Raw genomic sequence first — 23,277 nt, forward strand, 5'->3', positions numbered from 1 at the left:
AGAGAGAGAGAGAGAGAGAGAGAGAGAGAGAGAGAGAGAGAGAGAGAAAGAGAGAGAAAGGGAACAAGTACCAAAGTTTTCCTTAAAGTGAGTTTGAATTGGCATGCTTATTTGAAGAAGAAAGAGCAACAAAAACCTTGCCCTTCTCAGACATGAAAGCGTGTTAGTGCAGAACTGGGGAATAAGTATTTCTGACTTCTTGCCAAATATGCAGGGAGCCTTTTTGTATTTCTGCTTAATGTGTCTGCAGGATTTCCACTGCAAGATGTCCATGTCATACCACCACATAGCATCAGTTGCATACAAACGACACAGACAGATATGGAAAGAGATTTTCCAGAGCTGTGAAAATGAATGTTAGGATGAAGCATGCCCAAGAAAATAGTTTTGAATAGATGATTTGTTAGATATTCTGTGGTCAGAGGTACTTCCACTAAAACTTGCCCTTTGGTAGGCAGTTAAAGACAGAAGAAAAACTTAGTTCTAATTCATCAGTTAAAGAAAATTAAAATCAGTGACATTTGGTTTGATTCCCACCACAGGAAGAGATGTACATCTTCATGGAGTACTGTGATGAGGGCACTCTGGAGGAGGTGTCAAAACTGGGCCTTCAGGAGCATGTCATTAGGCTCTATACAAAGCAGATCACAATTGCTATCAATGTGCTACATGAACATGGTATCGTTCACCGGGACATTAAAGGTAATGTGAACCAAAAAGGTAACGGTGTTTTGGTGTTGTAGAAGAAAGTGGGGGGAGAGGAGGACAGGACGAGGCCTTTTTCAGATATAGCACACATTAATCTGTACAAGAGTTGAGTAAAAAGTCTTTCATGTGGTTTTCAGTTTACAAGTTGTCTAGTTAAATGTTCCTTTTTAAGCACAGAGCATTAAAAAATCAAAACCAAAAACAAAAAGCATTCACCAATGGCATTGTGAACTCATAACTTCTGCCCATCATCTGTTTTGTTTTTGTAGAGGTGGTGAGGATTGTTGAGGATTCTTCCAAACTCAAGTTCTGGTCCTTGTATTTCTATCATTACTGAGTTATGTAATGCTATTTTTCTTCTCAGCTGTGTAAGAAACTGTGGCATTTTCTGGGAGCTGACAAGCAATGTACTATGCTGAAGTGGTCCAGCAGAACTTTTCCTAGCAATTCTCATACTGCAGAAGAGTTTTAGTCTTTCAGACAAATAGTTGATTAAGCACAATACTGAAAGCTTTGTTAAAAGAAGTTTAATGGATATGGTAAAACTATGTATCATGGCTTTTTTCTTTTTTTTTTTTTTCCATACATGTATGTACTCATGCCTGGCTCTCAGGTTTTGCTTACGAAGTAAGCAGAATGGAACTACAGTAACTTGAAGGGGAGATGGTTTTGGTATTTGCTTAAGGTACCGGTGTCAGTCTGCATTTCACATTTGTTTTTTTCCTGAACCTTCTGAGAACATCCTCCATGTGTTTAGTTCTCTTGTTTTTGTTAGCTTGACATATTTTGCTCACCTCTGGCAGCAACTTAACAGAAATTAGGGGAACAGTGCACACAATGTGCCCCGTGAATGTTCATTTTTATGACAAGGCAGTGCAACCCAACGATGCTGGGTTTCTATGTCCCTCTTGCTCACAGGGCTTTGAACCATCGCAGCAGTGTAGGAGGTTCCCAGTTGCTCTTGGTCCTTTGGCCTCATGCTTCTCATTTGGGAAAAGAACTATCTACGATCCAGAGGCCTCCCATCCAGGTAGGCCACTCTTGAGTCAGTTTCGGCTTTTTTCCCCTAGAAAAGAACTTTCCTTCACACCCATTCCCCAGCAGTCTTGCCTTTTCCTTCCTGACCAAAGATTTATCTGCAATTGTGAATTTCCCTCTGTGCTTTTCACAGTACCTTCCTTATCCTTTACTTGACCGTCCCATATCCATGTTATTCTTAGCTGGATCGCACTCTCCTGGAAGCTTGCGATCCAAATTCAAGGCTGACTGATAGGGATTTCTTTTGTGCTCCTCTGTGTTGTTGCTGATTTCTGGATGTGTTTTCAATTAGGTCTTCCTCTCATCAGAGAAACGCACTGAAGAGAGAAGAGCTGTTTAACAGAACTGTAAGGCTACGTTATCCAAGGCGTTACTGTTGCAACAGGTTCCTCATAGCAAACCTTGGGGCATTCCTTGGGAATAGTAACAGCTGTCAGAAGTGACCCTCTGTAGAACTGTGTACAGACTTTCTCTAATTTTAGTGGCAGAATTTGAAGGCAGACTGCAGGAGAGGGTTTTTCTATAAAGGCTGCCTTATGGTTGCATTGCAAACCTCTTGCTCCATCTCTTTTTATGCTAAAATTACATCCTCAAGTTCTCAGACAACAGCAATAAAGAAAACTCTGTTTTTATTTTTAGCATAATGCCAGAAAATTTACACTTACTTACAGTTCATTACTCTTATTTTTCTCATAGGGAAGAATGATTTGTTATTCAGTCTGTGTTAAAACTGCTTTTCTATGGGAATCTCACTGACAGGTCACAGTAGATCTCTCATGGCCAGTTTGTCAAATATCACTGTGGATCTGTTTCTTTCAGCATCAGATAAATAATTACTCTTAAAAACTGTTTCATCACATCCTGCAGTTGGCATTGGCAAGCGCCTGGTGCTCAGAAATTCAGTCATTAGCTTAGTAGTGTCCATTGGTGCCACCACTGCCCTTGTTATGTTGTTATGGCATCCGATTCTGTGAGTGTAAAAGATGCAGCAAGACACAGCTATGGCAAATTCTTTTTCAAACTGTGGTTGTGAGAGATGCTGAGGTTAGCATTGGTTGCAGACTGGGCGCTACTTTTTGTTAGTCTGCATCTATGTACAAAGTAGCTGGTGCCTGTATGTGGTAGGTGAGTTGGTCTTTTTGGATGCTTATACTTTATCCTGCCTACCAGATTTTAAACTCTTTGTCTAAGTCCAGATTATAATTATAATTCCAGTTATAATTACTTCTCTTTTTGCAAGGAAGCTGTGCCTCAGCATGATAATAATGGAATGTTTAATGCTGAAGAGAATCTCTGGACGTCTCGGGCTGAGCCTTCTGCTCAAAGCAGGGCCTGCCTCAGTATCAGATCCAATAGCAAGTTAGATCAGATTGCTCAGGACCCTGTCTCATTAAGTGATGAGTATCTCCAGGGATGGGGACTCCCTCTTTCCTGGGTCCCATCCCAGTGACCAACCATCCCCATTCTAAAACACCATTTCCTAATATCTCCCTGGAATTTGCAGATGCTTTGTTGGTGTCTGTTGCCCTGTACCATTCCACTCTGTGTCCTTGAGGAAAATTTTATTATTGTTGTAACATTCTGATGCTGCTGAAGTTGAAAACAGCAATAATTTCCCTCTCTCTACGCACTCCCCAGCCTTCTCTTCCTCACGCTAAACAAACCCATCTCTCAGCCTTTCCTCATCATGTGTAGCAGCCCTCTGACCATCTTGATGACCCTGGGCTGGGCTTGATGCAGTCTGTCGACATCTGCCTTGTATTGAGCAGCCGCAGAACTCCAAGTGTGGTCTCCCAAGTACTGAATTGAGAAAAGTTAATTGCAAGGTCATGCCTGGTGCCCTCTCTTTGGGAGACCAGGGCATATTACTTAGAGTGCTCAGATTGCATTTAGACCTGAATACAGAAAATGAAGGCATTGTATTTGAAACTTCAGTAAATCAGAAACCTGTGAATGAGACGCTCCAGGCCATGAAGTCTTCATCAAAGTGTTATTGTACTCTTGTTAGTTACTTCTGTTAGCTCTCTCAGAATTTCTGTTATCCCTGCCTTCATCTCTTTGTGATGAGCAGAGGGAAGGAAGGTCATTCAACAAGAGGCAGAAGGTTATTCAACATGAGACTGTGAGCATTTCATGCTTTCTGTGTGTGAAAAAGAGGATGATAAAGCTGATTTTCTCATCAAAGGGTAGCATTTGGCCTGAAGCAAGTTGTTTCTTAAATGAATGTGACTGTTTTGCTGCTAAAGTGCTGTGAGGAGTGGCTATGAGCCCTGTTAGTGAAATTATGCCACATTAGTCACAGGGATTTCAGTGCCGCTGTTTGGGCTCTCAGTATGAGACCAGCACCTCTGGAATATCACACTAGTATCAGTTTTCACTGTGCTTAATCTGGGACTGATCCTCTAAACTTGAGTTTAAATGCTTTGGGTCACAGCTGTTTGCTCTAGCAAAAGTACCACTTTTGGTGTTTGCTCTGCTTGCAGTTTGCCAGACAGGTCTTGTGGTGTAAATGGCAGTGGTATTTTGCAGAGCTGTGCTGCTTCCTTCCCTTCACTAAGTACAATGGAGTTACTTTTTGATAGTACATATGTAGGAGAGAGGGAACGGTAGGAGTCTTGACCCTTTGTATTGTTTTAGCCAGGGTCTCTGGTTTTAATTTACTTTGCTCATTAACTGCACAGATATGGAATTTTGTTACATTTCCAATCACATTGACTGTAAAGGTTAAAAAGGATCGTTCATCCTCAAAGTACTGCTCTTCCATCCCCTGCTCTCTTACCCAGGCCCTGCTGGGTTCTGTGCATGTGTCTGCTATCTAATGAGATCCTTTTTTAAAACCCCTAGAGCTTTGTCTTGTTCTCCAAAGCACAGACCAGAACTTTGAGGCTCCAGGACACAGTGCATCAGTGCAGGACTCGTTTGCACCCAGAAAATGTCAGCAATGCGAGTCTTCAAGTTCTCTGTCTTTCTTCCAGGTGAAATTTTGAAATTTAGGTTTGTTGCATTTGACAGTTCTGGATGTTTTCAGGACAGCTGATAGGAGCTTTTGCAGTAACATTTATGCTAGAAAAGTGCCATTATTTTTCTTGTTTTTTCAAGGTTCTGAAAGACTTTATTTGTAGTTTCTAAACTGCATTAAAGCAAGTTATCTCAATAAATTCATATCTAGTCAGAAGGGAGATATTGGACTTCAGCTCAGGCCCTTTGCACCCACTTGAGAAGCTTCAGAACCTTCTTTGTAGCCTTTTGTGCTATTTGCATTCTACTTTCTTGAGGAACCAGTGTTGTTTTGAAAACGTTCTTGTAAAGTATTTGCTAGTGGCCAATATTCCTGTGCTGTGTGGGCTTACTGTACCCACTGCCTATGTGACAAATCATTTGAAAAGCAGTGGGCAGTTGTTTGAGGGAAAAACCTGCTGGTACTCCTAATGGTCACTCACCTGTTGCAGTGCTTATACTTAAGAGTCCCATTGAGCCACCTTCTTGTAGTGCTGTTGCAGGTTCCTGTTTTATTCAAGGAGCTGATGACTGCTCTGTGTTTTGTGTGTGTTCCTGACTGCAGGGCCCACAGTGACACAGAATCATAGAATGGTTTGGGTTGGGAGGGACCCATGCGGGTGCCTGGCTGAGTTTTGCAGTTTGCCAGCAGAAAGAATTCTGATCTTGAGTATGTGCAGGCACCTGAATGCTGGGACTGGAAAAGTAGTACTTACTGAAAGTTAATTCTCTTACGGTAATCAAAGGTTAGAATTTATTTCTGTTAGCAAATTCTGTTGTTTCTCCTCCTTGTAATGCCTAACGCCTCTTGGACTGAATACATTTTGCTTTAGTTATCGTGCATTCTCAGAACTGTACGGAGAATCCTTTGGGAAATGGGGAGGTTGGGGCATCATTGATCTACTCTGCCTTTTTTTCACTTGAGCTGTGTAAGGACTCTTTATTTTCCATTCAGATCCTGGAGGTGCACAGCCATACTAGCTGGGCATTCAGTAAGTCAATAAGTAAGAGAACACACATAATAGAAAGGAGGAGCAGCCCACGATTCCCGCACTGACCCTTGTTCAAGGTGGAACAGAAGTGAGAAACTTCTTTTGAAAGATTATATTCAGAAGAGCCCTTCTTAAAAGAATCTTCTGTGTGACATGGGAAAAGGCTCTGTGTAACGAAGCCCCACGGGCAGTTGTGTTCTGTGCATACCATTAATCTTTCCTGAAGAGAACTCACAGCTCGAGCTGCACTTCTGCCAGGTGACTTGCAACCTACTTGTGCTTTCGTTGTGATACTTGCAGGATTGGCCTGACCTGTACAGGGAGCTCCTTCAGCACTGTTTTCTCTTGCCTGTCAGCATGTGTTTTGGCAGGATGTTGGATGAAAGAAAAACCTGTTCCTTAAAAGTGCTCAGCTTATTTTTGCAGTGTCATGTAGAGCAAGTGACCTCAAGCCAACTGCAGGTTTCTCTTGGAGAATTTCAACTATGCTAGGGGAAATTTTGTTGTGTAAGCTAGGATTGTAGCCAGAGATTGTAATGGTAGCCCTCCTCCAGAAATCAGTCTGTAAACACAGTGAAAAAGGAGCGGGCATTTGGTGCTACGTGGAATAAACGCTATGAGCTCAATATTTGTACATTTGTCATGATGACATAGATGTATCATCTGTCTTGACTCAGCAGAACTGAAAAGTTGGACAATGGGAGGAATGCATCAATGGTCTCTGCCACTGAGCTGTTTTTCTGTGATGCAACACTCACAAGGATAAGCACTGACATTCATGAATTTCTGGAGGAGTGTTTTCTCATAATGAAACATACGTGAGGGAAGTGTGCTGTAGTTTTGTACTTTGAACATTTCTTGTTGTCAGCTTCCAGGATGTTTAGTTTTAACTGAAACTCACTGGAAATCCAGCCACCTGACTGATGTAGGATACGCTTTGGGGAACATCTCTAATGCTATCAAATTCCACACTTAATCCACTGGTACAATTCTCAAAGCGTGAATTCAGCTATTGTCTACAGTGTAACTTCTTCCAGTAGCACATCATGTTGGGAAGTCCTCCTGCTCAGTTCAGTGCTGGTTTAACAATTGTCACTGTTTTTCTTTGTGTTTCCTAGGAGCCAACATCTTTCTTACCTCATCTGGACTGATTAAACTGGGTGACTTTGGCTGCTCAGTAAAACTGAAGAACAACACTCAGACAATGCCTGGAGAAGTGAACAGTACATTGGGTACTGCAGGTAAGGAAGCATGTGTGAGGCAGAAACTTGGCTAGTTACCATAAAAGAAGATAATACCTCTGTCAAAAATAAAGCAGTATGGCTCAGGGAAAATTGGTTTAAGCTTTGCTAGTTAGATGTGCTTTACATCCATTAGCCAAAAAAAGTCAGTAAATGTAACTGGAAAGATAAAATGTTATTTGTCTGGTTAACTATAAAGGTTCTGAAGATTTGTTTTCTGGGATTTTGTCTTTCTCTACAGCCTTTCTGAAGCAGTAGTGTTCTTAGGGGACAGCTGCGTAATCTCTGTGTTTTAAAGAACAAAAATAACAGAGTGCATACTATACCAGTACTTTCACTATTGCTTTTCACATTGAAAGACAGTTATGCTACTAATGTGTCAAACAACAAGAAGGTAAAGCCAGCACATGACAAAACTTTTAGCAAGAAAAGCTAACTGGTAATTCATTTCAGATGTATTGAAAAGCATTTGTTTACGTACTTAATCACTTCAGTTCCTTCTGCTGTATAAAATGATGACACGGTGTGTCTTGTTTCAAAGCATACATGGCTCCAGAAGTAATTACCAGAGCAAAAGGAGAAGGGCATGGGCGTGCAGCGGACATCTGGAGCCTGGGCTGCGTTGTCATAGAGATGGTCACTGGCAAGGTAGGTGTGTCATCTACTGACATAACACAAAATGTCCTTAGCAGTTTCTCTAAAATCTGACTTCACTCCCAGCTGTGAGTCCGCAAGTACCAGGTTGATTTTTAACTTCCCAGGGCACAGAAGTATATGCTTTGTTCCACACTGCGTTACTCACTAAACTTTGCACATTCTGTTTCCTGTTGCAGAGGCCTTGGCATGAATATGAGCACAACTTCCAGATCATGTATAGAGTGGGGATGGGTCATAAACCTCCTATTCCTGACAAAGTGAGTCCAGAAGGGAAAGACTTCCTTTGCCACTGCCTGGAAAGTGACCCAAAGATGAGGTGGACAGCCAGCCAGCTCCTCGACCATCCTTTTGTCAAGGTTTGTCTCACAGCTTTGGCTGCAAAGACTGCAGATGGGAATCAGACCACCTTCAGTTGGCTGTGTAATGTGCAGCTATGCCACAGGGCTTTGTATCATGGCAGGAGGCTGATACTAAGTTAAAGCCCAACAGAAAGAAAGCAAGGTGTGGAAAACTGAGGTGGCACCTGTGTTGTTGCTCACAGACATCTAGCTACAAGAACCTGGCACCATGCAGTATGTTTTGCTGCTGCTGAGGTGCATAGCCCTTATGTTAAAGACTTGTCAAACTTCATGGCAGTTAATTGGATTTGGAGGGCTACGTATGTGTCTAGAGCTTCAGTAAGTATGCATGCAAAGACATATGAAATGAAGTGAGTCGCTATCATAAAAAGTAGAATGAGCAAATGCTTGGGACACCTGCTTTCCTTCAGTAAAAGGGTCAGCCTTTAATTTCACACTGTTACTGACCATTTTCCTGGCAATTGGCACTACTTTAAAAAGCTGCAGTCATTGCATGATTTGGTTTGATTTTTAGCTGAGAATGTTTTTTGCTTATTCTTAAGCAGTGCATTTGGGTGTAGTAAGTAATTGTAGCTAAACCCCATCTGCAACAGAGGCAGAATGAATTGTTGTGGTGACAGTGGAAACAGTTGTCAGAGAGGAACAGTTGTAATGCATTGTATCACTATAACAAGGGAGGAATAAAACTTGCTTATTCCTTCTGTTCAGTGGAAGTTGCTGAAGAGATTGAACCACTGCTATGTTTTTGCTGCAGTACAGACACAACCGAATTCATTGCCTCATGTCCCCTTCACAGGTTTGCACAGATGAAGAATGAAGTTATTCAATCGATGGCCTTTTTTATTCTGGCAAAAAATACCTTTTGAACACTACTGTATGTAATATTTACATAAAGACTGTGCTGAGAAACAGTATAAAAGTTGACTCACGAAGACTGCACAAGTGACAAGCGTCACTTTTCTCTGCTGCTCCTGTATGTTTTACTTGGCACATGTTGCTCACGTGACGGTGTCTGCAAGTTGAAAGAAGCTGCATGTTTCAGTGAAAGTGCCATTACTACTGTATATGGACCATACCTTTTTTTGTTCTTTCTCCTGTTTCTCATTTGATTGAGAACCGTAATGTTAATATGTAGTATTTTTGAACTCTTTAGGTTCAGAAAAATGCTGTAGTGTTATCAGGCGCTATGGACCTTGTTTTTTAAATCTGTTTGTTGAGTGCACTGACTGTGAACTTTTACTGGTTTTTTTGTTTATTTGTTTTTGGCAAGCTTCGGATTTGTTATGCACAAGGCTGATTAATGAAATTTAAAAAAAAAAAAAGTTTTTTTCTCAATAAATGGTTTATTTTAGGAGTTGGTGGTGATGGGTTTTTGTTCTGAAAGTGACTGTGCAACAACAGATGGGGGGGAACTGTCAAGTTGAATTTTTAACTCCTAAGGCTGCAGAGCTGCCAGGAATCAGCATCTCTTTCATTGGTGTAGTCAGTACCTTGACAAATGTAGGAAGCATTCTGTACTGCACAAGGGATAATAGAATTAAGGGTCTCCCTTCACTCTCTCCTGAGGAAATAAGATGATGTGCACTTCCTTATGTTACCTGTTATGTTAGGGATAGATGCCAGGGCTACATTAATTTTCTTCTTGGACACCTGAACTACAGAAAGTGGCCACAGTGTGTCGTGCTGACTAAAAGGAGAATCGGTGAAGATTATTCCTGTATAGCATTTGGCTAAAACTAGAACTTGCTTTTAAGAATTTTAAAAATCAATTTCTGATCCTAGACTTCAATTTCCCTGTATTTTTTTCTTAATAGTCCTCAATCTCAAAAAATGGAGACAGTAAAAGAGGTTAGCAGTTAGAAGAGATGATGGTATGATTATTTTGTTTGGCTTGCTGTTTCAAATAGTTACCTTGCAACTGTTACTTGTTTTAGTGCATGCTTGGGTAAGTTGTTAATCATGGGACTCCCTTTTCATATTCTGTCTCTCTCTCTCCTCTTACTGTAGAAATCCCTGGTTTATTATAGGTGAGACACAGCTGGATGGGCTGCTGAGAAAGAAAATTTAAATCCAGAGATGCACCATCCTCTTCTGTGTGGGTCACCAGTGCTGGATATGTAGGCTTTCAAAAAATACACTGTTCAATTTAAGCAAAGAACTATTCCTGTCTTCTCTACTTCCATTTATGGCAGGAGCGAAATTGCCATCGTCATCCTAGGCAATTGAGTAGGAACATACCTGAGGTTGAGGTGCAGCCCTGGCCTGCTGTGCTCTTCACTTTTTGGTAGTTTGTCTCCTCCTTTGTCTCAGGTGTCCTTGAACACAAACAGGAATCGAGAACGGTTTTCAGGAGTCAGGAGAAAAATGACAACTGTGAGAAGGCTGTTACTGCAGACCAAAAGAAAACTCATTCAATGCACTTCAGCTTTTCACATTTTTATTTTTTTGTATAAACAAATGTAAGACTACTTTTGTTAAGGCAGTTGTAGACCATACAGTTGTTTGTGGTGAAGAAGGGCAAACACTGATTGCTACAGACATAGGTCATTCTTTTAATACAGTGACCAGGGCTAGTTTACCTTTGGCAAGTACCATTAAACCTTCTCTGTTGGCCAGTGAGCACTGGAAGGGTATTGGGTTGCAGCCCTTGTCTGCTGGGACTTAGATCCAGGACTGGCATCTTTGGCCCTGTTACAAGGGCTGCTCCAAGAGAAACCTGTGTGAAATATCCTAAATGTTGAGATAGTTTGTTGAGATACTGTGTTTGGTATTTTCCTCTTGGAGAAGTAGTACTGTGTGCAATAACAGAAAAATGGACTAAGATTGGTAAGGGATCTTAGAGGTCTCTAGTAGCACATTAAGTCAACTGTTCTTTACAAAGGGGGAAAAAAAAGAGCTGTTTTTCATCACATGAATATGTATTTGCTGCTCAGAACTTCTACCTATTTATGGGTTCATTCTACCATAATGAAATGCTAGCTGGAAGAGATGTTTTCCATCTTCCTTTCCCACCCATTTGCAAAGAGTTGTATACAGTGTCTTCAGGGCTGGCTAGCTTCCACTCCTAATGCAATACTGTAGTCTCTCAGATGTACACACTCTGTAATTGTGCTGTCCACTGCTAAGATTGTTTTAGCCAATACAGGTGCGTGGTTGCATTTCAGCACAGAAGGGCACATGCTTTATTAAGAGACAGCTTTGCTTTATATGCATGGCAGTATCCTCTGGGCTCTGGCTATATTTTGTGTGTTAAAGAAATAAACCAAAGCTCATGATTATTCTTATGACACATTACACAACTTACTCCAGTATGCTTCAGAGCACAGGGAATGCATGTGCACAAGAGACAAAAGCCTACAAAACCAGACCCTCACAAAGATGCAAGGCCTATTTCTTCCTTCATATCGTACTTCTTACTAACTGCATTCACTCTCAACAGCTATTGCTGCCACATGCTAAATGCACCGTAGCTGCTCTTTAGGTACTGCATATTTAAAGGATTACTTTCTAGATGATCTGATGGTACAGAACAGCAAATGCATATTTCATTGAATGATTCATATTAGCCTTTGTTGCTTCTGGCTTCAGTTTTATTGTAACAAAAAAATAAATGGTTTTTACGAGCTGCTAGAAATACAACTTGAAGAAAATGTAACATCACTGAACATGCCAAGAATACTTCCCACTGCTCAGTATCAGTAACTTTGGGGTTTAAATTTAGTTGTTGTTTTGTTCTCTTACTTTAAAGAGCAAAACAAGAACAAACCAAGAGGAGGACGTCTATAGCAATCAGTACAAGGGGAATGTGAGAGAAACATGGTTTTCCCAGGGAACTTGATCCTACTTTTATTAAATTCAGAAGGGTGTCAATAAACTCCACCCAGGCATAAAAAACTGCACACCATACCTCTGTCCTAGGTCCCTCTCCCACTCCCTTCTTTTTTTCCCAAAAGAAAAGCAGAAGGTAATTTAAATATTACCTCAGACACTGTTAAGAGGCACTACATAAAGTAATTTTCAAAAAAGACAGACAACAGATTAATTAGGTTCACAACAGTATGGGTGCAGGGCAATAACTTTTAATGCACGCTTTGTATTACTTTGTTACAGCACCCCCAGCTGTTTTCTGTTTCCATCGCTGTTAGAAAGGCCTAGAATTTGAATTTGTGTTTAAAGCTGAAAGTAATTTGTTACCTATTTTTCATTTTCCAAACTATGAATGGCATTTATTCTCAGAAGGATAAGATGTTTCAGCTCTACCACTAAGTATTGCCTAGGCTGTGACAGTGGGTAGCTTAGCTCTCTGCTCAGGCCACAGGCCCAAATTCTTCTGCAGGTTATGCCACTGCAAGGCTCTGAGCCAACAAAACGGGCCCCTAGCCAGTCTGACTGGGGCTGATGTGGTGCTCACTGTGAGGATAAATTCTAGATGTAAAAAAAAATTCTACTGCACTCCTGTCAGTTTAGTAGAGTTGCAATAGTGGTATCACCAAGCAGCGCATCGGACTGTATTTGAACACTGGCAAATTACTGTTTTTTAAACTGCTAACACGTGAGCTAGACAGCTATCAGTTTTAATCATCTTGTAACAGTCTTCTGACATTAATCCCTTCCTTAGAGCAAGCCAAGATAAAGCCCGTACCTCAGCAACCATCAATTAGTTTCCGAGTAGAGTCGCATCATACCAGCACACTGAATTTTTTCTCTTCAAATCTTGAGACACTTTATACGAAAACAAACCAACCAAACAAATGCAAACCTGTTGGGAAGAGTGTACGAAGGAGTGCCTCGTTCAAGAGTGTAATCCAGCCCAAACCCCACAAGAAAAATAACAGGAGTGCAAATTCAGATATGCATGGCAATTGCTCATCCTACCCTTTCTTTGACCTCACTTGAAGGACCATGATATGCACTTAAGAGTTTTCAGAGGTTGCATTTGTTCCCTTTGGGCTGAAGCAGTCTCTGAAGATACTATTTCTGTTTCTGCTTGTTGTCATTGTTGCCATAGGTGGAGCCTTTGTTAATTTCTGTAACACCTATCATCCATCTGACACCAACGGAAGCTGCAAAATAGAAAGAGGATAAAGTTAAAAGCCTTCCTGGAGGCAGAGACTGAAGGTCTGCACATACACAGCATTTTAAAGAGACAATCAGTACTCTCTGCTCTACAGCGTGGCTGTAAAGCACCGTATAGTACAGTGTTACAGCATTAACACCACTGAAGTACTACACCCATACTCCCATTTGTCAGATAACTTACCCACAGTTAATTCATTTTGGAAAAACCTACTTTTGTTTTTCTGGTCTATGTCTTGACTTAGGCCAGATGGCTGCCCTGCCAGTCAGAGGGACCTCAACAGGCTGGAGAAAGAGATTGAGTGGATAATCCAGAAGTTCAAAGAGAAATACCTTAACTGGAATAAGCCTGTGCACCAAGACTGTCTGGAGGGCATCGTACAGCACACAATGCAGAAAGAGAGATGGCTTTGAGCAAGTTCACTGTTGCTCACTGTTAGTCCATGAATTGAAACAAACAACTGCAACAAGTGAAAGATTTCACTCACAAAAACAGAAAAAAAGAAGTCTTTGACATTTGACATGAGCTAGAAGACAGGGCAGGATCTAACACAGAGCCTGCAGTTTGGTATGGTAATGTAACAGTAAGCATGAAATCATTAAGACTTTAACCAGAGGGATAAAAACCACATCTAGAGATGGACATGGAGTGTAAATAAGAGTGACTGTTATAGCAACCACACAGCACAGTGGGGATTTCATAAAGTTCCAGGAATGCTGCTGCCTGGACACCAAAAAATACCAAAGTCAGCAATTGAGATTTTTTCCTTCTCTGCTGTCTGATGGAAACTGCCACTGCCCTTCAATCTTAATTCACCCCACCGTCCTTTGCACCCTGGGGAAGGCTGGGTGCAAGAAAAGACTGCTCATATTTGCCAAGCCTGTGGAAGCACAGCAGGGACAAGTGCTGGGGTGCTGCAGGTTCTTATCCATGCACACTGACTTGCCTCTTCTCCTTTCTAACAGCTGAACTCCCCCCATACTCTCCTTAACCCCAGCAGCTGCTGGGCAGTATTTCAATGTTCTTCCCCAAAAATATATCCACCCAGTAGGGTGCTGCTCACCTGATGATGGGGAAGGTGAGAAGAGAATTGATGGGCTCAAAGCCGGGTGAGAGGGCTACACTTTAAAAAGAGGGTGAAAACACAATTATGGCTGAGGAATACCCAATTCCAAGCATTAGATAATAAAGGTGAGCATCACTGAGCCACTGGGGATGAGAAAAACAGCACAGGAACTGCTCTTCAGGTGTGAATAGCTGTGCTGGGGGTCTCTTCAATATACAAAGTTCAGTTCTAGCGCTGCACTAGACAAAGCCTTGGCATTCCACACTAAATAGAAGTCCAACTTCAGAAACAAAAGGTTTTCTACACTGTTTTCAAAAACCTCATCAAACATCACAGGATGATCACATTACTACTCGCAGATAGAATGCTCTCATCAATATCTACCAAACTTTTGTAGATACTATAGTCCCAAAGTGGTTTTGTGACTACAAAGAGTACCACATAGCAGAACTCGAAAAAAAAAAGAAAAAAGACCACAGATTTAGGGCAAAACCTCTTCTGCAGCATGGCAACTGACAGACTAACTACATTCCCCTTACAGAATGTTGCTGCAGCATATATGAAGACAACTTCCTGAAGCAAACAGGCCTCAGTCAGCCAAATCAGAACTGCAAATGAAGGAAAAGGATAAAAGGGAATCACTTTCTATTTGGTCTTATTAAGAGGGAAAGCTACAGATTTCTTCTTTACTGTTGCAGGGTGCTAAAGGGAAGCTGCCAAATAGTATGTCAGTACAGTACCTCAGGCCTAGAAACAATTCTTACCTTATCGTATGCCCCAGTAACACCGTCATGTTTAAGGACTTCTCTTGCATTGAATATGTTATGGGGAAGAAGACAAAGAAACCAAAGAGAAATTGTTGCTAACCATCAGCTATGAGACTTACAAGCCCCCACCTGAACAGCAGGAGGAAGAAGCTGTCAGCTGGGTCATCCCCATGATGCCCCTTGGCAAGCTGCAGGAGGTAGCAGAGCTCCTGCCATCTTTCTGCCCATCACTGCCTACCTCACAACTGTCACAGACGTTACTACAGACCTGCTCTGCCTGTCAGAGCACCAGGGGCTGAACGAGGGCTGAGTTAACACAAATCAACATAGCTCTGAACATGGAATCTGTTTCTTGAACATTTTTTAGCTCCAAGAAAACCACCATGCACCCACATCACAGTGCCACATAGCTCATCGTAAACCTTCGCTCAGAGCAGAGGACTTCTCCTTTTCTGTCACATCTCAAAACTGCTTTTATCTGCTTCCTGTGTTTTGCACCACACAGCAACTGCAGGAGGGGTACAGAAATTTCCCATAGTCTGCTGTACAGATGTGTTGCATAGGCCATACACTGAAATGAATCTGTACAATTAAAGCTTATAATAACTGTAGAATTTTTTTATTTAGTGTCTATCTTATTTTCTATAACAGAAAAGAAAGAAGTACAGACAACAACAAACATCAAACCCTGCAGCTTTAGGCACCAGGCTCAAAGGCCAGACTGTCTGGCAGCTCCACCAACAGGCAGAAACCTGCACACAGTTTGCATCCTCCTGGTGTTGTAAAGCCTCCTGCAACAACACTGCTGGCTCACCTTCTACTCACTATCCACTCATCTCAGCCTTGCCGCCCAGATCACATCGTCCTCTGACCCCTTGGTCTGCTTTTTGCATTTGGACCCTGTCACATCACTGTCAGATCAAGAGTCATCCCTGTTTGTGATCTATGGAAGCAGGTTTTCTGATAGCACTGTCCACGCACTGTGTAGCAGATACACAACAGCTCCTGCAGAATCAAAGCTGGCTCACTACTACTTATGTTTGTTTCAAACAAAATACTGCTGTCTACAACTGATACTTAACTGCTGGAGCCATGCCATAAGCTCAGATGTCATTATGCTTTTAGCATTAGACATGTAAGAGCTACTGTCAGATACAAATACAAACACTTGACAGACTCACTGTCTTAACACTATAATACCAGCTCCAAATTTTAAACAGTACCTGTGAGTTAACCACATAAATCTCTTGCCACTGTGACCTATGAAACTACAGCTGCTGGAGTGGGTTCAAAGGAAGGCCACTAAGTTGATCAGAGGGCTGGAGCACCCCTCCTATGAAGAGGGACTGAAGCATTTGGGCTTGTTCAGCCTGGAGAAGATTCTGGGGAGGCCTCATCAGGGCCCTCCAATACTTAAAGGGACCTTATAAACAAGAGGGAGACTGATTTTATACACCATCTGATAGGACGGGGGGATAAGATTTAAACTAAAAGATGGAAGATTTAGAGTAGATGCTAGGAAGAAATTATTTACTCAGTGGAAGGTGAGGCACTGGAACAAACCACCCAGGGAAGCTGTGGATTCCCCATTCCTGGAGGTGTTCTGGGCCAGGCTGGATGGGCCCTGGGCAGCCTGATCTGGTGAGTGGCAGCCCTGCCTATTGCAGGGGGTTGGAACAAGGTGATCTTTAACACCCATTCCCACCCAAGCCATTCTGTGATGCTATGAATCAAAAGAGACTTCTGTCTTTTGAGCTGCTTGAGCATTTATCCTCTGGAGCAGGGACTGCCTTGTGTCAGTTCAAGTAGCATCACAAAGGACTCCTGGTCCTAGACCAGTAGTTAGAAATTAGCACAATGCAATGATTATTATGAGTATAAATAGCCAAACTGCTGCACAGCAAGGCAAGAGAGGATGGCTCAGCATTCTCAGTATAAAGAGGAGACATTTTATTTAGGGCTGAAAGGGTTTGAGCTGAACCAGCAGAGCTATATATACCATGGTTATTCATTTCTCAGACCTGAAAGTTAAGTTCTGAGGTACTACTGTGTTTCCACTCCAGCTTGACTGCCATGGGGCATTTCTCTTACAGATTGTTTGACCTGAACAGCCACTAACAAGCCAGCAAGCATTTTACTGGAGAACACAATTTGCAGGGGCTGCTGGAAAGACAAACAGTACTCCGAAAACCGAAAAGTAGAGGATCAGGTAGAACCTCCCAGTCCCTCTTCCCTTTCCTATCACAGAATACTCAGCATAGGAACAGACAGCACAGTAATAAAGGTAATGTTATCATGTATTGAAGCCTGCCCTTTGAAACACTGAAGTCTATCTATAATGGGCGATGAGGAACCACAGTAAGCTTCCTGATGCAGGTGGGCTGTCAGATTAGCATAGACAGCATGGCTGCATCACATCCACGACCTTTGTGACAGACAGAGCCCTCAAGATAAAAAGCACGGTTTGGGGAGAACGGCCCGGCTGCAAAGACTCAGTTATTGGCTACAAAAGGCAGTGTAACTCCTTGGGCTGAAGTTCTGATGCTTCCACAGAATGAGACCAAAAATTTCCAACTGGCAAGGCTGATGTTTTCAAAGGGGTATAGGTTAAAAAAAAAAAAAAGAGAGACTGTAATGTATGAAGGGAACTACTGTCCTTTTAGTGAGTAATGGCACATCCATGTTCAAGCGTACAGGGTTACCAGCTCTGCTCTTTATTTTTATTGAAGGCTGAGCTTTCTTCCTCTCCCACAGACTGTCTGCCCTCCACAGTTTTTCCGAGACGATCAGCTAATAAGTGACATCACCTTTCTGTTTTGCCAGCTCATCAGCAAGAGGTGGCTGGCTGAATCTAATCAAATGATGCCCTCTGCTACAGGCAATTCAGTGCCTTCTGCCACGCTGCAAATCCTGGCCAATTACAGGCACTTTGATTATGATCACACCACGTATTCAGAGAGAAAACAGAGCTGTTGCTAAGCACAGGGGTCTTTCAAATCCCTATAGAGGAACTGCAACCTGCAGCATCCCACAGATGTTGCTGATAATGTATGGTGCATCAATGCAAATCATAAGGTGGTCTGTTAATCTCAGCATTCTTAATGTGCTCTTCAGCTGTGCTTTTGCAGTCTGGATGCTCATGCAATTAATTTGGAAGCCAAATCCTGCTATAGTTCACTCTTAGCTCCAGCATCACAAACAATGTGAAAAAGTCTTTTGGATTCAGAGAACTCATAGCAGTCTATTTATTAATCTTGCCTTGTGGCCAGAAGCAGAAGAATGAGCTAAGTGGGGCATAAGATATCCCCCCCAAAAAGTTTGTTTTCCTGCTTTTTCTTAGTAGCACTATACCTTCTTTTTATAGGGTCTATCCCTCCCTTCCTGATAAAGAAGCAGATGTGATTAGACTGTAAAGACAATCTACATTTACTATCAAGAGATACTAAATGGTTAAGATGGTTCTAGATTTGTTGATGGCAGGCTGGATGCTGTTATTAAGGGCTAAATCTGGAAACATCACATATGACAACACATTAAAGCATTTGGCCTTGAAGTTGAAATCCAACCCCCTGAATTATGCAGTGAGGCTCCCTGTAGAGGGTCTACAGGGCATAAGGCACCTTGGAATTGCAATGGAATGACAATCCCACAGGAGTGGAGAAGCTGAATTAAGAGGAGAATGCTGAAAAAATGATGAGCAATTAAAAAAATTTAGTAGCTGAGCTTCAGTGCCTCATTACACCATAGTTCCACTGCCCAGAACCAAACAGATTACTCCAGCATTTCCTCCAAAGGCAGAATATCAAGTGCTATTGCCAGAGAAGTAGCACTTGCAGTGGTGTCATACCTCGTCCCATTCACCGTTCTGAAATTCTGTTTCTTTTTTAAAGCATATTTGTAATATGCTCAGATGTTAAGCCAGAAGTACACGGGACAGCAGCCATATGAAATACCTGCTTTATAAATCTATGTCTCTTTCTGGATAGGAACTTGTTCATCCAACATGTACTCAATACCTCAAAAAGTACAGACACACAAATGCAATTCTGTCTGCCCAACTGGTCTGGTTCCTCCTTCCATGAAGAACATCATGAAAGATTTTCCTCCTTTTCTGTGGGTCAGCTCCTTGTGTTGTTTTCCTTCCTCTTTTTAGGTAACACAATCACCAAGACAGCCCAGAACTGCTACAGGTACTGTAGGAATCACTTATGGCAGACTATGCCTTATGCTGCATAAATCAGACTAGATGGCCACAACAGGTTACCCCTGCCCTAAATCACAAGTTTATGGACCTCAAATGGATTACACAACAGACTACAATCACACTAGAGAATTCTCAGAGTAAATAAGCTTTCAGTACTTGTAGACATTCAAAGTGAAATCCAGCACCACACTACAGAGAGGAAGAAAGCCTCTCATAGGCAACCCGCTGGAAACACACTGATTTCTACAGAAATAGGAAATTCTGTATGTAGCTCGCAAAAAAAACCCATAGCAAAATACAACTGTACAAAGACAGATAAGACAAGGATCTATCTAACCTGCTCTGGCAAAAGTGGGTATAGTTTCACATGGTCTGTTAAATTCACTAGTCATATGTTTAGTCACAGAGCTTTAGTAAGGACCAGTAAGTCAAGCCAATTATTCTGTAAAAAAAAAACTTCTCGCTTGAGAAAACTTACCCATTACAATGACAAATCCAAAACTAGCCAATGTTAGTGATGATCCACTGTTGATCATATTGACGAGCAGCTTGAATAAGGGATATAGCAGCAATGAGGCCCAGAAAAGCCAATTCAAAAGCGTCCATGGTCGTCGGGGTGGTACTATAGGGACTGCTGGGTAGGTTCCTGTTCGGTAGTACTCTTCCTGGAATGCATCCTGGTGGAACAAAGGAGGGCAACAATTAAATCCCTATCTGCCAACAAAACTATACATTCCTGACTTTGATGTTTTGTCTGCATTTGTAACCATGGGGAGAGATCAAAGACCAAGTCATGGTTGGAAAACATGCACTTTGAAGTCATGAGCATATAATCAGAAAAAAAGAGCTTACAAGGATGCATATGCATCCTCCCTTTCTCTTACACACAGAAGCCTGAAAAATAGCATGCCTAGAGAGTACAACAAATCCAGTAAGGAAAAATGGGTGAGGAGATGAACACTCTTGCAGCTACTGTTTTGCACTTCTTGCAAGAGCTGCAGCCACTGGATAAATAGTAGAGGTAAACCATAGAAGTATTTGGGCTACATCTGCAGCAGCAGATCCTCTGCTCCCTAATGTTCTTCCATCCACTGCTCTAAAACAGCCCAGTCAGAAAAGATGAGCAGACACCATCTTGTATCATCCAGCAAAGACACCTCCCACTCCTGATCACTGTCCCATGGAGATAGTCTTACTTATCTTGTTCCCATGCAGTCAATGGAAGAAAGGTCTGTCTATAGACAGTTGAGCATACAAATAGTTTAAAGTGTCTTTCACTGTTTTTGATGGTCTTGTTTAACAGAGAGATAGTAGGGTAGGGTTTGGTTTGTTCTGTGGTTTTGGGGCACATGTGCTGTTGTGCTTTGTTTTGTTTTTTGAAGCACAGAAGGGTTAGAATTCAGTACTTTTCTCTAACGTGGGTGAACACCATTGCCTTCAACAAATGTGATCAACATAACATATCAGAGCTGGTGGGAAAAAAACAAACAAACATCTTCCTTCTGGTTCCAAAGCAAAGATTATTAACCTGATTAACACAAGACTAGTTAATTGAGACAGAATTAGACTAACGTAAGGAACCCCAATTAAGTCAGAATGAAGAGCCAAATTTCTTCAAAGAAAGGAATGCTTCATGATGGTTTCAAAAAATGCTGGCAAAGCCAATATCGTCCTATCTTCTACTATGCTATGATTTTACATTTACTTATGCTCCAGCTGACATGGACAATTCTTTAATTATTTAATGGCAATCTGAGCAATTACAGGCTGCTACCATTTTCTCTAATTCAAAGGGAGCATTTAGCTTCTAAGAGATTACACAGTAATTAAAGCATTGCTCTCTCTTTACTGAGATTAGAAAAATTATGATTGCTTTGCTCAAGTGAACTAGATTGTACTAGGATCATTATGACCAATTAATTAGTTGCCTTCAATAAATTATACAATGTATGAAGTCCTCTTTACAGTGCTTTGAGGATTTCAGCTTATGACTGGTTTAACACAGTTATTTATCATTGGCAAATTGAATTCTACTATATACATTGGGCCTTCTAAATATCAGCATTACCTACAAAAATACGAACAATTTCTGACTGTTATTGGTAACACCATTAGAGGGCCTATTACTACAGACTGCAATACAGACACTGAAAAGCAGCAGCATATTTTCCCCCTTGTTGGCTCTGCACAGCTTTGGAGTCAGCAAAACCACTGACCCTATCTCACCCAGATGCTTGAGAGAGATATAAGAAATACATAATGGACAAATGGATGTCACTGTCTTCACCTACACTAACATATTACACACCACTGTACAGATCAGCTCCTTAATTCAGTTAGGAATTCCTTGCCCTTAAAAACATTCCTGTTCCTCACAGAACAGATTCATGTGTTGATCTGTTTTCTGAGACTTAGAGGGTGCCCATGGTACCCACGTACAGCTCAGGACAGTATTTAAATCCATTATACACACCAATAATCCCCACAACCATCTCCCCCACAATCATCTCCTCTCATTCAGAGATTGTTTTCCATTTTCCATTTGTAATAAGTTCCACCCACTCAAGAATCATTTTCAGATGTGGAAGAATGCTGATACTAATGATTCCACCAAACTTGAGTTTCTTCAGACACCGAGGTGAATAATGCAGTAGCAAAAAAGGCAGGGAAAATCCATCATCTTGCAAGAATCTAACTGGATTTTTGCTCCCTGCTCCCACCAGGGAGGTCTAGCTACAAAACGATGCCACTGCTCTTCCACAAAGAAATCCTCAAAGAACAAGTATCCAAAAATATACCCTTAGTTCCCAAACACTTGAGTTCTGTACTCCTTCCTTCTTCGCTTACCCTTTACTAATTCCCTGAGGCATTTTGGCATATATTTTCATGCCCTGTTTTCTCTTACAAATGAGAAGAATCAAAAACTCACTTTCTTTTTAATGGAAATTAAGATTCTCAAGCAGAACTTTATTTCAGGAGCTGAAGCTGTAAAGAGGTACAAAGAAACAAAACATGCAAAGGCTAGCAGGCCTAGCAGAGCTGTGACAATTATACAATACCTCTTCAGACTGGGCACTAACATGCATTAACATGCTCAATCTATTTCTTATTAAAGTCAAAGGGAGCCTTTCTAGTGGGAACAGTTTAATAAAAGAAAAATAAAAAAAAAAGAGAAAAAGCCAATTTGCAATCCCAAGTTGCACCTTTGTCATGAGCCAGCATTAGCTGAAACAGTGCTGCCTGTCTGTGGAAGGACAAAAATCACCATCAGCAGAGGAAGAAGCACAAGGGCATGGCATCTGTGTATGCCTGGAAGCATAGGAAGGAGAACAGCGCTTGGTTTGTAATAGGGGGTGCCACTGTTCATCCATAGAGGACCTGCTTGGTACATTTGCAGCATGGCTACATCAGCAAACAGGAGTCTGAAGCAGAAAGAACATAAGGCAGATTCCCAGAGAGCAATATCTCTGATTGAGGAGCGTGTAACTGAGACCAGGCAGTGAAGTAAAAAAGACAATACAAGCTTTTCTCAAAGACCAGCTCCTTTATTAATGATTAAAAAGGGTCATGTCCCTTGATGCCCACTAACATCATATGTCTTCCCTCATTCAAACAGCTTTGTGTCCTTGATGATAACAAGTGCCCGTTACTCCATGCCACAGCTGCTACACTACACTACTAGAGTAGTGTACACTACTAGAGTACAATCCAGCTCTGGTCAGTAGGGAAGGGAAGGATAGAGGAGCTTACATTAACTTAATCCCACACTCAGATGCTAGAAGCAAAATGTATGTTTTCATGCTTTGGGGAGAGCAGGACTCTACAGGAGTGATTTTTTCACATATAAGCTAGAGCAGTTTGAATCACAGCTTGCAGAATGACCCTGCTTCTGCTCACCCCTTTTATTACCATGGCCTTGCAAAAAAGACAGGGCAGCAATTTCTGGTAGCTCTTGGAGCTTCACAGCTGATGAATGCCTCTGAGTGCACCTGCATAACGAGAGGCACATTGCGGGGCAACTCTGCAAAGAGCACATAATTCATCTGTGAAGGTGTGCCAGAGCTGGCAGTCAGTGCAAAGTGCAGAAAAAGCTCAGACTGCCGTGAACCAACCGTGCTGCATGCTCTTTTCCCCCCATAAGGCTTGAGGGAGTATTGCAAAATTACAAATG

At 41.7% G+C, this 23,277-nt stretch overlaps 2 protein-coding genes across 5 annotated transcripts in view; one reads left to right on the top strand and one right to left on the bottom strand.

The window, feature by feature from the left end:
- The window catches only part of MAP3K4 (mitogen-activated protein kinase kinase kinase 4), a 69,940-nt gene extending 60,617 nt beyond the window's left edge, over positions 1-9,323 (top strand). For all 4 annotated transcript variants that reach the window (XM_042876960.1, XM_042876973.1, XM_042876966.1 and 1 more), the window contains 5 exons: positions 543-702; positions 6,854-6,976; positions 7,518-7,624; positions 7,810-7,989; positions 8,789-9,323. In XM_042876960.1, the coding sequence (XP_042732894.1) occupies positions 543-702; positions 6,854-6,976; positions 7,518-7,624; positions 7,810-7,989; positions 8,789-8,809 (591 nt within the window). In that variant the 3' untranslated portion in view covers positions 8,810-9,323. The remainder of the gene's footprint in view (positions 1-542; positions 703-6,853; positions 6,977-7,517; positions 7,625-7,809; positions 7,990-8,788) is intronic.
- Positions 9,324-10,412: 1,089 nt separating this feature from the next.
- AGPAT4 (1-acylglycerol-3-phosphate O-acyltransferase 4) overlaps positions 10,413-23,277 on the bottom strand; it is a 69,365-nt gene continuing 56,500 nt past the window's right edge. Inside the window, exons 8-9 of the mRNA XM_042894409.1 lie at positions 19,585-19,783; positions 10,413-13,055 (exon numbers count right to left, since the gene is read on the bottom strand). Of these exons, the coding sequence (XP_042750343.1) occupies positions 12,964-13,055; positions 19,585-19,783 (291 nt within the window). The 3' untranslated portion in view covers positions 10,413-12,963. The remainder of the gene's footprint in view (positions 13,056-19,584; positions 19,784-23,277) is intronic.

The sequence above is a fragment of the Lagopus leucura genome, unplaced genomic scaffold, assembly GCF_019238085.1.
Source record: "Lagopus leucura isolate 7727_CA_CO unplaced genomic scaffold, USGS_WTPT01 Super-Scaffold_73, whole genome shotgun sequence".
NCBI lineage: Eukaryota > Metazoa > Chordata > Aves > Galliformes > Phasianidae > Lagopus > Lagopus leucura.